This window comes from Etheostoma spectabile, chromosome 16 (assembly GCF_008692095.1).
Source record: "Etheostoma spectabile isolate EspeVRDwgs_2016 chromosome 16, UIUC_Espe_1.0, whole genome shotgun sequence".
NCBI lineage: Eukaryota > Metazoa > Chordata > Actinopteri > Perciformes > Percidae > Etheostoma > Etheostoma spectabile.
In genome coordinates, this window is record NC_045748.1 from 12,854,547 (window position 1) to 12,870,140 (window position 15,594).

The 15,594-nt window shown below is 42.2% G+C and overlaps 1 protein-coding gene across 1 annotated transcript; it reads left to right on the forward strand.

Annotated features, from left to right (window-relative positions):
- Positions 1-3,743: 3,743 nt before the first annotated feature.
- egfl7 (EGF-like-domain, multiple 7) lies at positions 3,744-15,559 on the forward strand. Its single transcript, XM_032539009.1, has 9 exons — positions 3,744-3,994; positions 8,113-8,371; positions 8,974-9,096; positions 10,047-10,159; positions 10,866-10,961; positions 11,056-11,247; positions 13,093-13,169; positions 13,523-13,676; positions 15,077-15,559. The coding sequence occupies exons 2-9, from the start codon at positions 8,292-8,294 to the stop codon at positions 15,094-15,096; spliced, it is 855 nt and encodes a 284-aa protein (XP_032394900.1). The 5' UTR covers positions 3,744-3,994; positions 8,113-8,291; the 3' UTR covers positions 15,097-15,559.
- Positions 15,560-15,594: the final 35 nt, after the last annotated feature.

Genomic DNA, 15,594 nt, shown 5'->3' on the forward strand with positions numbered 1-15,594 from the left:
CATTTTGTTACAAAAACCCACAAAACGTGACACAGGACATAAAGTTATACCATGTGCAAGACAGAATTTTGGAAAAGTTCTAAGTTGCAGCAATACAACATAAAAAAAACAAAAACAAGAAGGTTTACGGGGTGTGTTGTTGTTGGCACGTGTTCACCGAATAGTCTGTTTCCATACGTCTTTAACCCTTCTGTTGTCCTTTTCAAAAAGTTTCTATACCAAATTTTCAAAAGAAATAACGTGGATGGCTCCCTATAACGGTCTTGCACGTTTTATTCAATTTTGTAGCATTCGAAAAGAAATTATAAAAGAATGTTGAAAAAAGTGACAAAAATGTTGGAAAAAGCTTCAACAACATTGGAAAAAAAAAAACACAAAAATGTTGAAAGGAGCATAAAAAAATGAACAACTTTGAGAAAAGTGACAAAAACTTTGAAAAAAGGGACAAACATAGGTGGAAAAGCAATAAAAGTTACAAACAAGACGACCACAACGCTGAAGAAAAAGTTTACATTTAGACCCAGAAAAACATAAAGTTGCATGGTCAACGGGAAGACAACATAAGGTCTTTTACCCTGTTGTTTTTATAAGGTGCAACAACAACTTTGGTGAATTTCCTATTGTTGCAAGTGACCCCTCCCCCGGGATTCCCATCAACCCAATTTTCTGCTCTCATTGTCTGTAGCTCCCCGACAGCTCCAGACACTTAGCCTGCTAGATATCTGGAATGTGTCTGCGAGGCATCAGCGAGCCTCTTGGCTCTTGTTTTTGAACAGTCCACCAATTACGCTTGAACGTCAACTTGCAAGCACCGAGCCAACGTTGATGTCCGTCCCGATAAATGGATCCCTCCGCTTTGGCTATTCCTCGGGTTTTTCCGTTTGTTTTCTCTTTAAGTTTATTGTTGTCCTTATTGATAGCAATGGTCTAAGGATAGAGGGCATCATATGTTGTACAGATTGTGAAGCCCTTTAAGGCACAATTGTGGTTTTGGGCTATACTGTATAAATACAGTAAAATATACTTGACACAACTATACATTATACAGACGGAGTGATAATGGAAAGGAAAAACTAGAATGGAAAACTAAAAAGAATACAGATGCTTCCTCTCACTCCAGGCATGTGGACTCACAGAGTGGTTTGATGAATGTGACAATGGCGCAAATCCCTCGATTACAGCTAAAAACACTTGTAGAAACTTCACCAAGGAGAAGTGAAGGCTCATGGTTAAACCAACACATTACTAAGACATTTAATATTGTTTTTTATTGACTAGTCTCCTGCCACAGGAATAAACCAGACCAGAGTGAAGCTCTCTTATCATGAAGATTGGTATCTCTGTGAGCTGAAGTGATCAATCAAAACACACACACACACACACACACACACACACACACACACACACACACACACACACACACACACACACACACACACACACACACACACACACACACACACACACACACACACACACACACACACACACACACACACACACACACACACACACACACACACACACACACACACACGGTACGTCCTCTATCTTTCCCTCTCACATTTATTGGAAAGGTTTGAATGTTACTCGCCTCCTGTGCCTTCATACAGTTGCATCCCTTCCACACCAATCTACATTCTTGAAATCTATGATAAGAACTATTGCACGTATTCCACATTTTTACTTTATTAGAGTTATTGTTGGGCACAGCTGCCCTCTTGTTCATGCCCCATCCAGGGTCAACGCTATAGACCTTTAGCAAAAAAAAATTCAGCCCCTCTTTGACGCAGATCCGTTTCCTGTCAAAGTGAGATTTTTATTGTTCCAAGGGTGCAGCGACCAGAATCTCGCTCCCGCAGTCTTTTCCTGTTTCCTCTCAAAGAGGAAGTGCTGCTTTGCTTCAGTTTCCTCCCCCTCCCGTATCTTCTCTGGGACAAATCTGGAACACAGACTGCAAAACTTTGCTTGTGTCGGCCAAGTCTTGATTTCAAAGAATGAAAAGAGTTCCTTAAAAAAGAGATACCCTCCCACATCGGTCTCTCTTACACAAGCTCTCACACACACACACACACACACACACACACACACACACACACACACACACACACACATTTTGCATCCTATATTCTAATGCCCCCCTCTGAGTGATCAGCCTGATGGTATGTGGCCGACTCACCTGCGACCCCAGACCAAAGTGTTCCCATGGTACCTCAGCATGTAGCCTATTTGTTATTGCAGAGAAAATACTTCTTTGTGTGCAGGGAGGGTCAGAGAATGCATTTAGTTTTTAAAGGCACCTAGATGAACACTGACAGAAAACTTAAAGCTAAAAACTCTTAAGCAATTGAAAAGAATTTTGAGTAATTTGTTATTAATTTAAGGTAGAAAAGCAGTCCATGCTTAGTTCCATTTGAGTAGAGTGCTAGTTTATGCCCTCTGAGGCGTGCACACACACACACACAACCACACGCACAATGACAAATAAGTCCTGGTTGTCAGACTGATCTCAGTCAAGCTCATCTTCAAGGCAGAGGAGGAGCAGCCTGTCTGTCTTAATACATGATGTAATCTACTGTATCACTACCAAAAGGCTGACTTTAGCTACTCCACCTGAAGTCCGGCACGACCCCATCCGAACAGACTCCAACACCCTTACAAGGCTCGGAGACATGAAAAAAGCAGGCCTCATAAGAGGTAATTTGATAATTTTTTTTTTCAAATGCAGTGCCAAGTTCCTTGCACCCAAGAAAGTCTAATGGACAGGTGCGTCCGATTGTGAAATCCTGCAAAACCTAGCACACTGTGAGGGAATAAATAGTGAGCGTGGATAAAGTGAGCAAGAATTCTGTGTTATTTTAATGTTAAATTCCTAAAATGTTTAAATTGTGTAAAGTCTTCATTGGGCCAAGGAATATAGTGAGGAAAATAGCTACATTTAAAAATTGAGGTTTAAAGTACAGTCAAAGTAGCCTACAGTTGAAAACCACAAGGTTCATTTAGCAGCTGTTCTGTTCGTTGAAATGGACCTTGTTGTAAGATTTTTTTTCTCAAACCCCAAACGGCTTTTGATGATGAAAACTGGATAATCAGTTTTTAAAAAAAAAGAAGTAATTTAACCATATTCAGAAATAAATAGATTAAATCTGTGACAAGACTCATTTCAGGATCAACACAAAGCTTTTTTATAAAAGCCTGAGCACGTGTTTTACAAGTCACCAAACTCTCATATACTGTATGATACACATTACTATAGCGTGAATGACAAATACAGATTTTCCATTCCTCCCATTGAGCGACAACAGAGGCCCACAAGCAAAATGAGGAAACCAAAATGCCTTCTTATCGTTTGGCTTTAACAAGCTGCAATTTGACAGATTTGATCTCACAGTGACCCAACCACTGTAAACATTATCGAGTCTATATGAGCTCCCATTGTGCCATCAGTTTACATTTGAAATAGCAGTTAAGTTGGGTGGTGTGTTATATTAACCTAAGTGTAATGTTCTGTGCTAAATAACCTTCCAGTACGGAAGATTCCTGTGTTTTTCTCTGGACTGCAAAGGCAGCAGAAGGCCATGAGGTGAGAAGGCCCACTTCAAGATGCCTGGACCACAATGGGAACACAAAAATGCTTCAAAATCAGGTTTGAGCAGGATGGAGAGTGTTTGTGCAGGAGAGGGGTTTTATCAGCGCCAAACACTCACAGGAATTCCGGTTTGGGATTGTCCATCCAATTCCTGCGTTCCACAGGAAACTCTGCATAAAAAGCAACTGAAAAACGCCCGAAGACATTTCATTTGTGGCCGGTCGACTCACAGGGAGCAACTCGAATTAACCGCGAGGTTTTTTATTTAAAAAACCACCGAGTCGAGCTTTTAAAAGAAACTGGCAGAATGGAAGAGTCCTCTAATACATTGGTGCGGCGGCTCGTGTCCATGGCCGCCGCTCAGCCTGCGCGCGCACATGCACCTGATGACCCCCTCCTGCGAAGGTAAGGCTGCGTTCACGTTGTCGAAGGCCCGTGGTCCTGTACAACTGTGACTTTACTTTTTTTTCCCGCATTGGCTCTCAATATACTTACACACAGAGACGTTTACAGAAGGATACAAACGCAGACATAGGCTACAGCTAAACAACAAGCTAAGCTAGCATAACTTACATAGGCTACATGCAAGAGGGGGACTATCTTTATAGCTATACGGGTTGTTACTGTAGGCTACTGTAGGGTTACAGGTCGGGCAAAGTAATAGGCTAACTAATGTATGAATAACAGTTGGTTTTATGGGCATGCTATTGCAAAGTGTCTGTTTGACTATACAGTGGAGAGTAAAATGTTTCACAGTGCCTGTCATTTTGGGGATATGTGACTTTTTGTTCTTAGAAAATTCTTAGAAAATCATGTCCAATAGTGACTTCAGTAATCTATCTCTAAAAATTGGTAAATTGCTAATAAAATGTAATGTCCATGGACCGTGATAATTTTTTAAAAGGAAACAAAGCCCATGTACATTGGGCTGTCTTCATTAGTAGTCTAGAGCATGACATAAATGCAGTAATACTTATTTTTCTTCTACTTTTCGGCTTAATATTATCTTTATTCATTTTTATAGGCTAGTCAAATATTGAACACATTTCCACCTAGCTTTAGTGGAAGGAGATATGCATAGTTGGCAGAATTTATTAAAAGAAAAAAAAGACAATTAAAGCTCGTAATTACTATTATTTTAAATAAAAAATTGAGTGAAGTGGTTTTTTTGCACACACAGAAAGGTTTTAAATATAACAATTTTATTATTTTTAAATTATCAACCTAATTTATTTAAACATTAGTCATTTGCAAAAGACTAGGTTGAATGATCTGGGATTTACTAAGATTAGAAAACCTGACCCCAATCAACATTTTTATTTTTTATAACTTCTTATACCGGCTCCCGTTTTCTTCAGTTCTCCTTTGACAGTGAATTAAAGGATAATTTCACAATTAAAACAAAAATCTCTTTAAAAACAAATGTCAGGTGCACATGAACATTGAAACTGGTTGTGCTTGCTGTAATCATTTCTCTTGTCCACACAGGCCATTATGAGATCTGTTCGGAATGCGCACAAGGGAATGGCGACAACTTGCACAGTCTTTACGTATTCCTTATTAATTTTATCTGAAGCTAATATGATGCTTCAGCAGTCTGAGTTTGCCAAATCAAGAGGATATATTCAAAAATTGCAGTCTTTTTAGTACAAAATTCCCGCTTTGTTACAATGGTTCCACAGATACGTATAATGGAAACATTGTCTTATGTAGTAAGTGGGAGTTCCACACTAAAAAGACAACAAAAAAAATACCCATAACTCAACAAACTCAGACTGCTGAAGCCTCAAACTTTGTCCCCATCACTCACATTGGAAGCATGTTAGGAAGAGATGGCCAGCAAGGATAGGCGAAGGATGGCAGCACCCACAAATCAGTTGCAATGCTGATATGAGTAGCCTGCCCGAATATTGTTTTAAGACTGAGTTGAAAAATTGTGAACCTACCCTTTAATTACACCAGCTACTGCCATAAAAGACTTCATACTGCAGGGTCTCTCTACCCGCCAGTTACACACTAAACAGCTTGGGAGAATTGTATCAGTAGTGTTAGGAACGAAAAAGTCCAAAGAAGTGTTCACAACTTTATGGGGGGGGAAAAAAATACATTGAAATATAGATATACATTTCAGATACCTAATCAAAATAACAATAATATGACTTAAAGACAAAAGAAACAGTAGTAATAACCAAAACAAAGTATAATGATGGGGATGATTAACAAATATAAATTATACAATATAGAGACAAAAAATACACTATTCTCCTAAAAGATCATTACTTTTTAATGTCTTAATTTACTGTAAGTTTGAGAGGCGTATTCCTTAAACACACTTACAAAGCAGTGAAATCAGGAGTAACGTTTGTTGTTTTCCAATCATGCAAGTACAATTTGCAAGATCAAAACCAATAAGCTGACAATAGATTCAACGTTAACTTTATGAAAAGAGTCTATGTAGTCCCATATGAAGCCGTGCAGTGACGTCACACACGGGTCCCCGCAGTGCAGGCAGCCTGAGCCCCTGGACACCCAGCTAGAGGAGTGGGAGGAGGTCCTACCATCACCCCCCCATGCTCGCTGACAGTCTGAGCTGCAGGAGAAACCTCACTAGTATGCCGAGTTCCATCACTGGACTTTTTAACAACTCACTAGCGGAATATAGGCTCGGCATAACGGGACTACTATTTGTCCAAGCCGTGGGCGTTTCTCCACTTTGTGATGTTTAGGACTCTGTCTTTTTGTGTTGGATTATTTTTCTTGTTGTTGTTTTGTTTTTAGAAAAGCTGATGGTACATTTGCACGGTTTGTGATTATTTTTTGTATCCATGCATGCGCCTTTGACAGTGGCTGGCTGGCTGGCTCAAGCACCTCCGCTTGTTGCTCATTGTTGGTTTTCTGTGCGTTTCCTAAAATTCGGCGTCATCCGTTAAAGGCGTGAGCGTGCGCCTCTGCGTGCGTGTATCCATATCTGATAGAGAGGGTGCTCTGAGTGAAGGATGACGCTCTTCAGCCAGTGATCCGCGGAGCTGTGCAGTCCTATAAAACAGCGCCCTCTCGTGGCGAATGTAAGAAAGGCGTCTGGTCCAGTTTACTCCTTAATGTGTCAGACAGTAGGCCAGAACTTATAACGTTATGAAAATAACATAATGCAGCTATTATGCAACCTATTACAGGCATTATTTGTATATTAATGAATGGTATTGTAGTAAATTGGCAGGTTTTTGCCAAACCAAAATGAGATCTATTTTGAATAATTTAATATTTAATGTAAGTCTTGCATCCATAATTTAGCTATCTACCATTTCATTTATGCAGAGTGGGTTGCATATTCTTTGTGTAGAATGTTGGCAATGTACTTTATGCATCCCAAAGAAAGAATGATTTAAAAAAAAATTAAAAATGTAATAGCCTCCCATAACATCTTATCAAGCTATTATCCAAATCCAATCGTATCTTCTATACCACACCAAAGTAGTAAAAACTTTTACTTTGCAGCACCTTCCTCATCGGCGATGTAATGATGCCTCACTGCCACGCGTGTGCACACATGTTGTCTTCGAAGTGGCCCCCTGCTGCGCTTAAAGTCAGACCCGCTGCTCTGGTTTGTGAATGAACTCAGGCTCTAGGTGTGCGTGTCCTGTCTCCGGGCGTGAAGCCAGCGGGGGATCAGAGAGACATGCAAGCTGTCAACCCCCCAGGATAACTGAAGACTCCTGTAGGATACGGTCCCGTAACCTCAGCCCCGTTAGTGATTTCCCATGGGTTTAGTATCTGCTCTGTTCAAAAAAACTTGCCTGTAGAATAGGACCGTAGCAGGAAGGAACAGGTCCAAGCTGACTGTCATGTACTCTGGAACTGCTTCACCATTCTTTAATCCTGTACAGTATGTACTAATCCAAAAATGGTGTGAAAGGACGAGTGAACATTTCTGTGAAGGGAGAGTTCTTACTCCTTTTGCTCTGGGTTTTGAGTCCTTTCAGGTGTAGTTCGGCGAGAGTTCAGCCTACTTTTGTACAAAAGACCTCAGGGCTGTCTATACAGTACATAGTGTAATGTATAGCTGTCTACATTTGTGCCCGTCTGTGTGTTAGCAACAAGTGATTTACTGTTGGAGTCCCTAACCCTTCACTTTAAAGTACAAACATCACATTGGTGGAGTCTTTACTGCTTGTCATAGAAGAACGTTTTAGACGTACTACCCAAAAATGCGACATCCCACCCCTCGACTGCACTCTGTTTTAGGATCTTTAAAATCACTCCGCACTGGGAAACGCACTCAGTCTATGAGAAAAATAACAGACAGGAATGATAAAAAAAAATAAACGTTTAATGATGTAAAACGTTTGAAAATGATGCAACAATAACAATGAAACAAAATGATATCGAAGCACATTTTTTTTAACAAAACAAACATTATTTATTTGTTGGCTGACTTTACATTCAAGTGAAAATGACAACTTATCAAACAAGGTGCTGAATCTCTGTTTTAATATGTGATTATCTCCAATTTCCTCGCTTTGCAGGTAGCTGGAGTCATTCAGGAGGAAAACGTACACGTTCAGCGTGAGGAGACTTTGGCTGTGATTTGCGACCCCCCCCCCCCGTCCTCCTTCCTCATCCTCCTCTTTTCCTCCCTCCCTCCGACTGGCACAGAGAAGAAGTGTGTGAGACCAAGCGAGGAAACGTGGGAAAGAGGAAGACAATGTACCCAACGCTGCTTCTCTCCTCCTTCCTCTTCATCCTTCATGTGATGGGCACTCCACAGTTCTTCGCTCACCACGGGTAACTGCTCACTTAATACTCTTCCTGTGTTTATTATGGCCTGTCATTTGATCAGTGTGGGCCTCCACTTCAGCTGTCATTCAGACCTGTTTGTGTTGAGTGGCATTCTCACCCACTGTGAATGTATACAAATTGGTCGAATGACATTTAATCGTTTAAGAGTGCACTCTCTCAGGGACCAAAGCTCCACCCTTATGTCCCAGACTATAAGACGCACGGCACTCTGGGGGAGTCTGCAGGCTCATCTTGTCCTTTTCAGTTGATTTGCAAAAAGACCGAAAATAAACCAAACGCCAAACGAAAGAGTCAAGTGGAGCCAAACAGGTCAGAGATCAACTCTTCGCTCTGACACATTCAGGAGTGATTACACAGGTCAGTCAGGAGCAATTAGGCTGGACGCCAACTTGTGGTGACAAACAGAAGCCTTGAGGCTCCTAATAGGGAGTTTTTCCAGCTTTCGAAACCAGATGGGAGCCACTTGGAGCCTAAATACCTCCTGTGGAAAAGACTTCTATGCATCTAAAACCAGCTCTGATGCTCTTTAAAGCCAATAAGCTCCATTTCAAGTTTTTAACGTTGGATCTCATCTCTCTCTTTCGCAGGAGGAGGGTGTGTGGCCGAGATCTCCGTCACAGCGTTGCCATGGCAACAGAGTCTTACGTCCAGCCGGTGCACAAGCCCTTCATCACCATGTGTCAGGGGCATCGCCTCTGCAGCACATACAAGTGAGAGTCCGTCTGCCGGCACGTCACACACTCCTCAACAAATAACAACAACACACTCCGATGTCTTCAGCTTTTGTTGAGTCCCACAGTCCAGCCTGTGCACGAGGACTCGGGTCAGAGCCAGTGTCAATAGAGCGATGTAATTAAGCCATCACAAGATTTACTTTATTTCATAAAGGGATAAACAATGCTTGACATGTTTAAGAAGGGTTAGAAGTGCAGTCATAAATAGAGCTAGACTTTCTCCCACACACACACACAAATGTTTTACACAGAACTGGGTCATGGTGGCACATACTTGGGGGGAATCTAAATATCGAGTACTTTTGTGTAACTACGGGAAATGAACCTCCTTCCCCGCAGAGACCGCCGCCGTGTTTATTTTGGACTGCGTCTCCCTCCATACTTAACGCACTCTCAATCTCTCCAGCTCTGATGCTTTCTAGACCCCCCCTTACATTCCCTCCATTTTAATCTTTGTTGCTTTTTTTTTTTTTAACTCTTTCCTCACCCCCAAGTTTCACTTTTTCTTTGCACATTATGTGGGCAGGCCTCAGCCAATTACAGGCCTTTTAATCCTGTAAGTAAATATTCACTTAAATTGTTTGTCAAACCTCTCTTGTTGCTTGTTTTAGTTTTTCCTCAGTTTATCATCGGTTATCTCTCCTTGCGAAACCGACCAGAGTCTCACAATTTTGACATTGCATCTCTTTTCCTGCCCCCCCCTCGCTCCTTCCCTCCATCTCTGTGTCATCTCTGACACACTCTTGGAAGTCAGTGGTCTGTGGTTTCTGTATCCAACCAAATTCCCATTCCCTCATCAGTGTGCTTTTGTTCTAACAGAACATGAAAAAGACTAGACCGGCTCAAATATACACATGAGGGCGATGACAGCATAATGAATAACCAGGAATCCCTAACCGTGGGTGTCCGCTCTTTTGTCTCCACAGGACTGTGTACTCCGTGGCGTACCGGCAGGTGAGCAGAGCAGCACCTCCTTCACATTTCTACTCAGAGTGCTGCCCGGGCTGGCAGAGATTTCACTCTCACAACTGCAACCAAGGTAACCTGGAGGGACATATGATGGGTTTTATGTGTAGATTCGTACCTGTACTACCTGCATCTGTTGACTGAAAAAAGCTTTTTAAAATTAAACAAAACGAAACATGCACATTCACTTTCTCGCCGAGAATAACAAGAACTCTCATGCATGTATGTTTCCATATAAAGCTACAACCAGGAGACAGTTAGCTTAGCATAAAGACTGGAAACGGGGGAAAACAGCTAGCCTAGCAATGTCTAACGATAAAAGAGAGATTTTTTTTAAAAGGCAGTTTAAAAATAAAAAATAAAAAATAAAAAAAGTGTAAGAACAAGACAAGTCGTGGTTTCATGGGTGGCTACTGTATGTGCTCGACTATTTCTTGGCTGGATGCAACCACAACACAAAGCCACTGCCAAGAAATAGTCCAGTACTCCCCATAAAAATTCTGTTTTTACACATTAGTTTTTGTACGGCCTAAACAAATGGCATGGCAATTTAGGGTTATTGGTAGGCTCATTTTTGGCAGCCAGGCCAGCTGTTTCCCCCGGCCTCCAGGCTCTGTGCTATACTAAGCTAACCATCATGTGACTATGGCTTCATATTTAGCACACACACATAAGTGCTTTCAATATTCTCATCTAACTCTTGTCAAAAAAAATAAGCACATATGGCATATAGCGTGTTTCCCAAAATGCTGAATCATTCCTTTAAATGTCTCTTACAGCTGTGTGTGGACGGCCCTGTGTGAATGGAGGGACCTGCTTGAGACCCAACCAGTGTGCTTGTCTGCTAGGCTGGACGGGGCACCAATGCCAAACAGGTAAACTCAAACACACACACACACACACCTGCACAATCACACTAGTCTCTGTGGGCATATTCACACACATACCCCTTTCTTTGTTTCTTGTCAGATGTGGATGAGTGTAGCGAGCGGCAGCCGTGCGACCAGGTGTGCGTGAACACAGCTGGCAGCTATCGATGTGCATGCAGAGACGGCTTCAGGCTTACAGGAGACGGCCGTTCCTGTCAAAGCCTTCCTCCTCCTCCTCCTCCTCCTACTCCTCCTCCCACCCAGGCAACAATGGGTGGTCCCAATGATGCGGGTAAATGAGCAGCATAGGAGAGTGTGCGTGCGCCCTATAGTATCGTTTTGTGTTTTCTTGCAGCAGCAAAGTGTGTGCAGCACAGAAGAAAAGAAACATAGCCAGCTTCGCGGTCCATTATTACTTTTGGTACGCGCTATGCCACTCTCAACTCGTACCGTGAGTAATAATGCACTGCGACTGGTGCCGACGCCAGACAGATATCCTGTGGTCTGGCCCCGTGCGGTGAGAATGGGACCCGTTGATCTTTGAAAATGACTCGGTTGACTCCTAGGAGTCCTGCGAGTAAAGCAAACATCTGACTCTAATAGAGCTCCCATGCTAATACAGACATATCTTTATCCCGCACACTCCATTTAAGTCCCTTTTTAAAAATGTTGCAATGTTGTCTTGTACCATGAAATAGTCGATTTTCGTTTGTGTGTGCTTCCTGGATCTTAGCAACAAAATAGTACCTCCCCCCCATGTCTACAAATGTAGTAGTTGACCCCAGGACATTCCTTTCTGTTTTGTTTCAGCGTTATTGCTTTTTTCAGTTATTATATGCAACTTGATACCTTTTAAGAAGACTTACCGTTTTCAGATTTCTCCCAAATCTTCCTATCTTTTGGGCTTTTCGTGAGTCACCAAACTGTAAATCTAAAGGGGATACTGTCTGATGTGCTTATCAGACAATGAAATATCTCTCATGTAAATGTGAGATTGCCAATTTTTCTCAGGCTCCGCTCCAAACTCCCAAACTATTTATCAGTGTTTCTGTAGAAAAGAAAACCACAAAATATGGAACTGCACAGCTAAAAGGAGGCGGTGCACTTCCACAACTCCACGCGAGAGTCGTCCTAGTGTTGCAGAGAGGGTGAGAAGTCAAAATATGACGGATCTTTCTACTTTATTAAAGCGACGGATGGGTTATTTGTGGGATTGTGTTCAGTTTTTTCCCGCTCAGCTCTCGGATGCAAAAATGCAAGCTCAGCAAAGATTTAGTTTTACTTCAGACTGCATTCCAGTATCTGTTCATATGCACATGTCAGAGGGATGTTGATGGAGCTCACAAAACATAAACCCAGGTTTAAATACTCAAAAGTTCCACCATCATTCAGACTCTGCCAAGCTGCTGTGGAGGAGTGTTGGACCACGTCTCTCCATCCGTCTTTCTTTCTCACTGTGCTCTTGGCCAACACTTGTATTCTCATTCCAGCTCCATCAACCCTGTCTGCTGGGGGTCATCACCACCCCCCTTTTCCTCCTCCTCCACCTCACCCTGTTTCTGAACTCATTCTTGTCTCAGTAATGGACCACATCTGGGAGAGATTGAGCCGCTCAAGCTCTGTCTGCCAAATCGCAGCCAGAAAGCAGAGGTCCCTTATTTTGCATCCCTATCTGGGTCCCGCATGCTCAAGGGACATTCCCCTTTTGGATGGAGCCGGGCAGACACTTCCCCGTCACCGATGCATGTTCACATGAGGGATGAATGAGCACTCGTCTATTTGTGGTGACCTCTCTTTCGGCTTGTGTATCGGCTTTTTTTCCCGGCCGTTCCCATATCCATGATTCCCTCCTGTGCTCTAAAATCCCCCGGCCTGCCTGCAGCTCTGTAGTTCAGAGACGTTGCAGTAGCCATGAATCATTCAAGAAGAGGGATTGATGAGGGCATGCGTCTCGAAGGAATCGTCTGAGATGTAAGCTTTAGATCTGAGAGAGCGGATTAAACATGCTTTGTTCGTGCCTTAGACCCACGCCCCTTACCCGTCTCTCCTGCCCCGTCTCGCTCATTTTCCACTCATTTCCAAAGCGGCAGTCCCCATCCTCTGATGTACGTTGCCTGTGTTTTTATGGTTTCTGCAGGTGGAGGTTTCAGCCAGGCGGAGAATGTGACGGAGGAGGTACAGAGCCTGAAGAACAGAGTAGAGCTCCTGGAAAAGGTACACCAGAAAACACATGTTCAAATACAAGCCACATACCCTCAGATGCCTCCCCGCCCTGCTCGCCAAGAACACCTCTGGTCCTCGTATGACATAAAATCCTAGCTGCTATTTAATCCCCAAACAATAGATTCTTTGAAATGCCAGACCTACACAATGGCTTTTAAGATGTTTTATGTTTGGTTATTAGAATCCTGCCTCGGTTTAGTGAAGCAAGCAGAAAGAGTAAATGAAGATTAGCGGTTAAAGTATAATTATGCTATTATTCTTTTTACTAGGTGAGTAATAGTCCTTTTCTGGAGGAATTTATTTTGCTCACCTCAGTTTTCCTCCGTTTTTCGCCCTCTGTGCAGAAGCTGCAGTTGGTGTTGGCCCCTTTCTTCCCGCTGTCGCTGGACGAGGGCTGGTCGGACAAAACCACCTTACTGTCCCACTCCTTCCAGCAGCTGGACCGCATCGACTCCCTTAGCGAGCAGATTGGCTTTCTGGAGGAGCGAATCGGCACATGTGAGTCACCTTTGACAACAACATGTAGTCGAACACCACTGGAACTTTGTGTCCCAGGAAAGCAGGAACTTTTAACTTCTTCTGAAAAAGACCACGCAAAAGTCCAAAAGTAACAATTGTTCATAATGTAATAACATGAAATGTATTGATAAAAATCTAATAATATAATAAAATCTTGTGCCTGTAAGACAATAACCTTTTTGGCTAAGTAAGTTTGCTGATATAATTAAAGCAAAACGAACAATAAGTCAAACAATACATTTGCTCTTAAAGCATAACCTAATTAGAGATTAGATAACAAGACCACAAGGCTACAGCCGCGCTAGCAGCTCTGTGAGGCTGTATTGGAACCACAGCGGGGGTGCTTTGAGCTAAATGCTAACGTCAGCATGTGGCACAAATATCCTCCTGGCGGTGCTGGAAGCAAAATTCTTTCAGGCAATCACCAAAGTTGGTCGCATTCATCATCTGGGAACCATGAATGTTAAAAATGGCCCAAAATGTTCTAGCAATTCATCAAATAGTTGCAAAGCCATTTTACTCTAGAGCTTCAGTAAGTAGTCTTCTGACCCAACATACAGACATTGCCACCCCTACAGCCAACTGGACATGCACATGAGACAACATTTTACATTTTAATTTTTTTTTAAAGTGCAAAATATTAACATTTTATAATTATTTGCTTTAATTACCTCTGTCAGCACACTTTCAACTCCCTGTGAAGAGCTTGTTAGTGACTGAGGGCGTGGCCTTTTAATTGACGCGCCCTCCAGTGCTTTAAGCTGTAGTGCGTAGTTTCTGTCACCCCCGTGAGGAATTCTAAGTAATGACAACAACACTGTCAGCGAGTCCATATGATACAAGCCTTCCGTGACTGCGCACAGACCCCTCCGCTCCTCCACACAGTTGGACACGGAGTATTAAAAAAAAAAAAAACATGGACTCTTCAGAAGAGGTACTTATCTTCACTCCAGCTTCTGCGAGGGAAAGTCAGTGGGCACCTCAATCTTCTTAACATAGCCATACTGAGAAATCCAGAGAGAGTTGTGTAGCGCTGATAGTCTTAATTAGCGTTGTGGTAACTCATTTGGCAATGGCTTTAATGTAACAGACGTTCATTAATATCAAAAAGTTACGCACTAAAGCTTTAATAGGGACTGCTTGTTCCAGTGGAAAATTATGAATAATACACAGCATGTACACTGTAAAGAACAGTAAAGATGTCTATCAAACCAAGCTTGTGTTAACCATTTTATTATTCATGTCTATAAAATTAGGTTACAATTTTAAATCACATCAATGTAATTATACCTGCATAAACTTCTTTTTTTTTATTATTAAATTGAATGGCAAATAGCCAATACATCGTGGGTAAGTCTTTCCTCTCTTCTCCCCTGTAGGTTCTTGCCAGGAGAATTAGCAACCGGACATTACCCCACAACATTTCCAGACATTTCCCATGAAGTTAATAATGACACGAACCCGCCAGAGACTGGACGCACCAAGATGGCCGTAGTTTGCAAGAAAGCGGACGGCAGAAAGCACAAACGGCCTCGGTGACGCAATCGACGCACAAATCCATCATCTTTGATTTTAACCCTTTCTCAACAGCTTCATTTTCTTTTCGTGTTTAATCACTGTCAAGTATCTTGATTTTGTAACAAAAAAACCTGTGGCAGGGTCAGTTTCAGCATTACATCATCCCTGTAACATCTGAATCGAACCCCCTGAGGGTCAAGGGTCAAATTGGCCACTTTGTTTCGGTGCAGCTGTGAGACATCTATATTTATCTATTTATATTATGATTACGTCTAGTTAGTTCTCCGTGCTCCAATAGACATTTTTTTTTTTTTACCTAGTTTTGTAACATTTTGTAATAAAAAGTCAATCAAAAACACCATGTGTGCTCACTTATATA